This window comes from Oncorhynchus kisutch, unplaced genomic scaffold, assembly GCF_002021735.2.
Source record: "Oncorhynchus kisutch isolate 150728-3 unplaced genomic scaffold, Okis_V2 scaffold722, whole genome shotgun sequence".
In the NCBI taxonomy this organism is placed as follows: domain Eukaryota; kingdom Metazoa; phylum Chordata; class Actinopteri; order Salmoniformes; family Salmonidae; genus Oncorhynchus; species Oncorhynchus kisutch.
In genome coordinates, this window is record NW_022262667.1 from 46,198 (window position 1) to 54,630 (window position 8,433).

The window sequence follows — 8,433 nt, forward strand, 5'->3', positions numbered from 1 at the left end:
GACACACACCTGAAAGAGCCCTATTCCCTATATAGTGGTACTACTATAGACCAGAGCCCTATTCCCTATATAGTGGTACTACTATAGACCAGAGCCCTATTCCCTATATAGTGGTACTACTATAGACCAGTGCCCTATTCCCTATATAGTGATACTACTATAGACCAGTGCCCTATTCTCTATATAGTGGTACTACTATAGACCAGAGCCCTATTCCCTATATAGTGGTACTACTATAGACCAGAGCCCTATTCCCTATATAGTGGTACTACTATAGACCAGAGCCCTATTCCCTATATAGTGGTACTACTATAGACCAGAGCCCTATTCCCTATATAGTGGTACTACTATAGACCAGAGCCCTATTTCCTATATAGTGGTACTACTATAGACCAGAGCCCTATTCCCTATATAGTGGTACTACTATAGACCAGAGCCCTATTCCCTATATAGTGGTACTACTATAGACCAGAGCCCTATTCCCTATATAGTGGCACTACTATAGACCAGAGCCCTATTCCCTATATAGTGGTACTACTATAGACCAGAGCCCTATTCCCTATATAGTGGTACTACTATAGACCAGAGCCCTATTCCCTATATAGTGGTACTACTATAGACCAGAGCCCTATTCCCTATATAGTGGTACTACTATAGACCAGAGCCCTATTCCCTATATAGTGGTACTACTATAGACCAGAGCCCTATTCCCTATATAGTGGTACTACTATAGACCAGAGCCCTATTCCCTATATAGTGGTACTACTATAGACCAGAGCCCTATTCCCTATATAGTGGTACTACTATAGACCAGAGCCCTATTCCCTATATAGTGGTACTACTATAGACCAGAGCCCTATTCCCTATATAGTAGTACTACTATAGACCAGAGCCCTATTCCTATATAGTAGTACTACTATAGACCAGAGCCCTATTCCCTATATAGTAGTACTACTATAGACCAGAGCCCTATTCCCTATATAGTAGTACTACTATAGACCAGAGCCCTATTCCCTATATAGTGGTACTACTATAGACCAGAGCCCTATTCCCTATATAGTAGTACTACTATAGACCAGAGCCCTATTCCCTATATAGTAGTACTACTATAGACCAGAGCCCTATTCCCTATATAGTGGTACTACTATAGACCAGAGCCCTATTCCCTATATAGTGGCACTACTATAGACCAGAGCCCTATTCCCTATATAGTGGTACTACTATAGACCAGAGCCCTATTCCCTATATAGTGCACTACTATAGACCAGAGCCCTATTCCCTATATAGTGGTACTACTATAGACCAGAGCCCTATTCCCTATATAGTGGTACTACTATAGACCAGAGCCCTATTCCCTATATAGTGATAGACTGGAGCCCTATACACCCTTGTTAAAAGGAGGGGTCAGATATGAGTGGGGGGGGGGTCAGAGATGAGTGGGGGGGGTCAGAGATGAGTGGGGGGGGTCAGAGATGAGTGGGGGGGGTCAGAGATGAGTGGGGGGGGGGGGTCAGAGATGAGTGGGGGGGGTCAGAGATGAGTGGGGGGGGGGGGGGGTCAGAGATGAGTGGGAGCTGTAACATCTACACATTACAAAACAATGCTAGTTTTCAATAGTCAGGGATATTTTTCTACAGGAATTTACTCAGATTTATTTATTGTATCTCTAGTTCTGGGCATTGTATTTTCTCTCCAGGTTTTGTGTTTGTGTTTAGAAACTTTTAGAGTAGTTTAGAAACCAACACTGGCTGTCTGATTTGACTCATTGAATGACTGGTTTACTGACTGGTTTCCCCCCATCTCTCTTTCTCGTCTATCTCTGTGTCTGTCTCTGTGTCTCTGTTTCTCTCTCTCTGTGTCTGTCTCTGTGTCTGTCTCTGTGTCTGTCTCTGTGTCTGTCTCTGTGTCTGTCTCTATCTCTGTCTCAGCTAAATAAGGAGATGTCCAACATCGTGACCCAGATCCTGAGCAACTACCCTGGGAAGAACAGCACCACCGAGCAGGCCTGGGATTACATACAGAGGACGGTGAGAGGAGAGCACAGATCTAGGATCATCTTCCCTTAACTCTAACCATTTTGAACTACGAGGGGGGGGGGGGGTGTTATTTTGACTTGCAACGGAGGTCAATTCCAACCAGTTCAAAAGTCACCACACCAGTCGACCAAGAGAGGTTTAACAGGACCTGTAGTTTTTACGGTAAAGTGGAAAAAGTGTTGTAAAATGTATTAAAACACAATGAATCTTAACCAATTGAAAAGAACTGTCAGTTAGTGAAGTGAAACAAACCGTCTGATGTAAGGAGGCTAGGGTGTGAGGCTAGGGTGTGAGGCTAGGGTGTGAGGCTAGGGTGTGAGGCTGGTACAAGGCTCTCTGTACAGTAATGAGACTTGTCATTTGACACACGTCATAAAAGACATCGAAATGGTTTGTTCAGTGGAGCCAAACCACAGCTGTTAGAAATGGATTGTTCAGTGGAGCCAAACCACAGCTGTTAGAAATGGATTGTTCAGTGGAGCCAAACCACAGTGGTTAGAAATGGATTGTTCAGTGGAGCCAAACCACAGCGGTTAGAAATGGATTGTTCAGTGGAGCCAAACCACAGCGGTTAGAAAAGGATTGTTCAGTGGAGCCAAACCACAGCTGTTAGAAAGGTATTGTTCAGTGGAGCCAAACCACAGCTGTTAGAAAGGTATTGTTCAGTGGAGCCAAACCACAGCTGTTAGAAATGGATTGTTCAGTGGAGCCAAACCACAGCGGTTAGAAAGGGATTGTTCAGTGGAGCCAAACCACAGCTGTTAGAAAGGTATTGTTCAGTGGAGCCAAACCACAGCTGTTAGAAATGGACACGAAGGCCTTTACGCTCTTAAAGCTCCGTCTGTCTGGAAAAGTGATTTCAAAAAAGGAAGTGGAGAAAACTCCACCTCTCAGCTCCTTGTAAACGCCTTCAGCAGCTTCAACATTGTCCTAACTTCATTGTAAAACAATACTTACAGTATAGGGTTGCTAGTCAGCGGTGATCTATCTGAAAACGACTGGACTTCTTGGGGTTCCCCGCTCATTCTCTCTCTGGACATGTTTCCTCTCTATTATTGTCTACCTTTTAATGACTCTCCTCTCCCTCTCCCACTTTCTCTCTTTCTCTCTACCTCTCCCTTCCCCTCTCTTGCTCTCTCTCCCCCCCTCTCTCGCTCTCTCTCCCCCCCTCTCTCGCTCTCTCATCACTCTCTCTTTGTCTATGTCTCCCCTTTTGCTCTCTCTCCCTCCCCTTCTCTTTCTCATCCCCTCTCCTTCCCTCCGTCCATCCCCCTCTCTCTCTCTCCTTCCCTCCGTCCATCCCCCTCTCTCTCTCTCCTTCCCTCCGTCCATCCCCCTCTCTCCTCTCTCCTTCCCTCCGTCCATCCCCCTCTCTCTCTCTCCTTCCCTCCGTCCATCCCCCTCTCTCTCTCTCCTTCCCTCCGTCCATCCCCCTCTCTCTCTCTCCTTCCCTCCGTCCATCCCCCTCTCTCTCTCTCCTTCCCTCCGTCCATCCCCCTCTCTCTCTCTCTCCTTCCCTCCGTCCATCCCCCTCTCTCTCTCTCTCCTTCCCTCTGTCCATCCCCCTCTCTCTCTCTCTCCTTCCCTCCGTCCATCCCCCTCTCTCCTTCCCTTTGTCCATCCCCCTCTCTCCTTCCCTTTGTCCATCCCCCTCTCTCTCTCTCCTTCCCTCTGTCCATCCCCCTCACTCCATCCATCCCCCTCTCTCCTTCCCTTTGTCCATCCCCCTCTCTCTCTCTCCTTCCCTTTGTCCATCCCCCTCTCTCTCTCTCCTTCCCTCCGTCCATCCCCCTCTCTCTCTCTCCTTCCCTCCGTCCATCCCCCTCTCTCTCTCTCCTTCCCTCCGTCCATCCCCCTCTCTCTCTCCTTCCCTCCGTCCATCCCCCTCTCTCCTTCCCTTTGTCCATCCCCCCCCTCTCTCTCCTTCCCTCCGTCCATGCCCCCCCTCTCTCTCCTTCCCTCCGTCCATCCCCCCCTCTCTCTCCTTCCCTCCGTCCATCCCCCCTCTCTCTCCTTCCCTCCGTCCATCCCCCCCCTCTCTCTCTCCTTCCCTCCGTCCATCCCCCCCCCCTCTCTCTCCTTCCCTCCGTCCATCCCCCCCCCCTCTCTCTCCTTCCCTCCGTCCATCCCCCCCTCTCTCTCTCCTTCCCTCCGTCCATCCCCCCCCTCTCTCTCTCCTTCCCTCCGTCCATCCCCCCCCTCTCTCTCTCCTTCCCTCCGTCCATCCCCCCCTCTCTCTCTCCTTCCCTCTGTCCATCCCCCCCTCTCTCTCTCCTTCCCTCCGTCCATCCCCCCCTCTCTCTCTCCTTCCCTCCGTCCATCCCCCCCTCTCTCTCTCCTTCCCTCCGTCCATCCCCCCCTCTCTCTCTCCTTCCCTCCGTCCATCCCCCTCTCTCTCCAGATGGAGTGTTGTGGATGGAGTGGTCATATGGACTGGCATGGTAATGCTGTCGTAGTGAACAGTTCCCAGCTGTTGTTCCCGTGTTCCTGTCAGAACGTGTCTCTGGTTGAGGGTAACTCCTCCTCCGACAGTGGTTTCTGTGAGGCACAGTCAAATGATTGGCCCGTCTACGACAGGGTAAGACCTCTTCATATATTAGTTGATTGATTGGTTGATTGATTGAGAGAACACTCCTACATTAGAGGCTTGTCATTGTGCTACACGTGTATCAGTACTCCATGGAAGTCTGGTCCATTGAAATATGGTCACAATGTTTGACTCCATCACTGAGATACTTACAACATGAACATCACTCAACACCACCCTCATCTGTTAATATATTGGACTGTGTTTAATATACATGTCTGTCTGTGTCTATGTCTCTGTCTCTGTCTCTGTCTGTGTCGTCTCTGTCTGTGTCTCTGTCTGTGTCGTCTGTGTCTGTGTCTGTGTCTCTGTCTGTGTCTGTGTCTGTGTCTCTGTCTGTGTCTCTGTCTGTGTCGTCTCTCTCTTTGTCTGTCTGTCTGTCTGTGTCGTCTCTGTCTCTGTCTGTCTGTCTGTCCCTCAGGGCTGTAACTCCAGTGTAGAGAGCTGGCTGTTTGCCAACGTTGGAGTGATCCTGGGGGTCTGCCTGGGAGTGGCTGTCATCGAGGTAAAGAACAACATGTACATTCTATAGAACCAGAACAACATATACATTCTATAGAACCAGAACAACATTCTATAGGACCAGAACAACATTCTATAGGACCAGAACAACATTCTATAGGACCAGAACAACATTCTATAGGACCAGAACAACATTCTATAGAACCAGAACAACATTCTATAGAACCAGAACAACATTCTATAGAACCAGAACAACATTCTATAGGACCAGAACAACATATACATTCTATAGGACCAGAACAACATTCTATAGGACCAGAACAACATTCTATAGGACCAGAACAACATTCTATAGGACCAGAACAACATTCTATAGGACCAGAACAACATTCTATAGGACCAGAACAACATTCTATAGGACCAGAACAACATTCTATAGGACCAGAACAACATTCTATAGGACCAGAACAACATTCTACAGGACCAGAACAACATTCTACAGGACCAGAACAACATATACATTCTACTGGACCAGAACAACATATACATTCTACTGGACCAGAACAACATATACATTCTATAGAATCGGTCAGGCAGGTCTCTCTCAGCCAGACAGATTGTTATCATATCGGTCAGGCAGGTCTCTCTCAGCCAGACAGATTGTTATCATATCGGTCAGGCAGGTCTCTCTCAGCCAGACAGATGTTTATCATTAAGAGGAATAAATGCCTGTCAGAAACAGCTTCTGACCTCTGACTTAATCCACGTGACTTCCAAGACAGCAGCTCTTGTTTTTCAATGTATGTAGACACTTCCTGCTACAGAAGCGTACATTGGTCACAGCTATTGAGAGAACCGTCCTGAGAGGCTTTAGATATAGTGATACTGTTAACCTGACCTCTACCCTCTGCTTTCCACAGCTCCTGGGTATGATCCTGTCCATAGGGCTGTGTAAGAGCATACACACTGAGGATTACACCAAAGTGCCAAAGTACTGAAGATGATGACGGGGGACGCTATGACACACACACACACACACACACACACACACACACACTCACACATACACACACACACATACACACACACACACACACATACACACACACACACACACATACACACACACACACGGTGCAGATGTTTATTTGCTTTCATTTTTTTTGTTTTTTGTTTTTTTTGGGGGGGGGGCACTTGCCTTTTCTCTCAGTCCAGTTTCCATCGGAGCACTTTAGAGACTGTAGTTATGGATTAGAGAGGAAGACGAGAGCAGACCGGGTCACAGAGACAAACAGGAAAGAGAGATGTGGAGAAAGTGAGGACAGGAAGAGTGAAGAGAGGACAGAGAAGACGAGGATGTAGAAAGAGATGGAGGGTCTTCTCCTACCCTCGGCAGATGCAGTCTACCACATCCTTGACTTCTGGGGAAAGATCCATTTTATCATCAGGAATCGATCATGATCGGCGTTGTTTGTCAGCTCTCATAGGGTCCAATCCTAACTTCAGATATAGATGGGTAACTATCATGATCGGCGTTGTTTGTCAGCTCTCATAGGGTCCAATCCTAACTTCAGATATAGATGGGTAACTAATCATGTTTTGAAAATGTAAAAATATGAGATTTTCAATTGGAGAATTTAATTAGGAGATTTGTGAAAATGTGAGTTGCGTTCGCCGATCTCAAGTTCGGTTAACGGTCGTTTATTGAGTTGACCTGACTAGAAGACGAAGAGTTCGGGTTATTGGACTCCTGGAAAATAAATATTTTTAATTTTCTGTTCTTCAGTGTCTTGAGGAGTTATGCATGTTTGTTTGTTATAGTACCTTGTATATAATTTAGTTTGCTATTTCGTGAGCCTCTGAATCTGCGGTTTCTTTGTGATGTTTTTGTTGTTTTTCGATGTATTTTTCATTTTTTGTGCAGTTTTGATATTTTGTCTTGATAATTTTGTTTAAAGTAAATAGGAATAATGAGATACTAAAGAGGACCAAGATTCTGCTACTTTAAAGTAGGGGAGGGGGGGGGGTCTTGGCCCGTAGGGGGGGGCTTCCCCAACTGGTGGCCCACAGGGGATATTATTTGCTGCGTTTTCTGAGCTAGATATATATATGTAAATCTGTTCTATAGTATTCCCACGCGTAACAGAGGGATATATCTGACTGTATACAAATCTAAACAAGCTTAAGATAAATATTATATCTATTTGGTCTTCTTGAGGTCAATTTTCAGTCTACAAATGATTTGTGTTCCGGCTCCTTGACCATCCGCTCAAGAAACAAATCATCCCTCTGCTGAATCTAGTGAATGACTGCTCTTAAAGGGGTTGCGCTCTTAATTATCCCACAGTGGCAAAGAAAGTCTCCGTTTACAATTATCTTTTGATGACAAGCAGAATACTTTGTTATGAAGTTTATGTTGATTGTGGCATCTTTTCGGGTTGTGAGTTACTCTGAAGCATTTTCATCTTTTCAGGTTGTGAGTTACTCTGAAGCATTTTCATCTTTTTTTTTGTGATGACGGCTTTCACGTAAATATCTCATTTTCCTTCAGAAGACAAACATACTGTGTTTCGTTAAGAAATGAACCATTTTGTTTTAACCCTGATCAACAAAAAAAAATTGTTATGTGACCTTTTTCTGTGAGTGAAGAGCAAATTTAAATAACAGAAGCTGGGTTCTGTTTTTTGTTTTTGTTTTTTTAAGAGGAAAAACGTCCATTTTGTTCTTGAGAAAATATCCATTTTGGACCAGAAATTCTTTATGTACAGTAAATCATTCCGATTTAAATTCATGTATATTATTAAACTTTGAATTAAGGTTTTTGTTTTATATTTAGGCTTTTCTTCTTTTGATAACCTTTGACCTTGGAGTCATTTTCTTTTTTTACCGGTAGGACTATTAATTTAGAACTTGAACTTCTGTCTACTAGCTTGATCAGTCGACGTATACTCACCCCATTGACTCTGTTTTGATTTGGTCAATAAACATTGAATAAGACTGACTTATGTGTGTCTGTCGATTTTCTCCAGAGAATCAAATCTGAGAAACATGTAGCACGCTATTTCCCCCTGAAAAAAGAGCATATACCATGTGGTGGTCGCCAAAATAAGTGGCGGTTCAGATATAGGTTCAACTATCCAGTTAGAGAGAACCAGTAAGAGACAGGGATGCAATTCACATGTTATCACCACACACACACAGCAAACAGGAAGAGGAGACTAGTAGAAGTCCCCAGTGTTTTAATGGTTAAAGATGCGCTGAACACCAGTCAGAGAGAGTCCAGAAGGAGTGTCCATGTTGGAAAGATGCGCTGAACACCAGTCAGAGAGAGTCCAGAAGAAGTGTCCA

The 8,433-nt window shown here is 45.4% G+C and overlaps 1 protein-coding gene across 2 annotated transcripts in view; it reads left to right on the top strand.

Moving 5' to 3' along the window:
- LOC109886907 (CD82 antigen-like) overlaps positions 1-8,086 on the top strand; it is a 28,931-nt gene extending 20,845 nt beyond the window's left edge. Inside the window, exons 5-9 of one of the 2 annotated variants that reach the window (XR_004207636.1) lie at positions 1,929-2,027; positions 4,438-4,614; positions 5,045-5,128; positions 6,006-7,522; positions 7,559-8,086. Coding sequence is in view for 1 of the 2 variants with exons in the window: in XM_031815998.1 (XP_031671858.1) it covers positions 1,929-2,027; positions 4,438-4,614; positions 5,045-5,128; positions 6,006-6,083 (438 nt within the window). In the remaining variant the exon portion in view is untranslated. Of the gene's footprint in view, positions 1-1,928; positions 2,028-4,437; positions 4,615-5,044; positions 5,129-6,005 lie in introns of both variants that reach the window. The other variant, XM_031815998.1, reaches the window with a different exon arrangement.
- Positions 8,087-8,433: the final 347 nt, after the last annotated feature.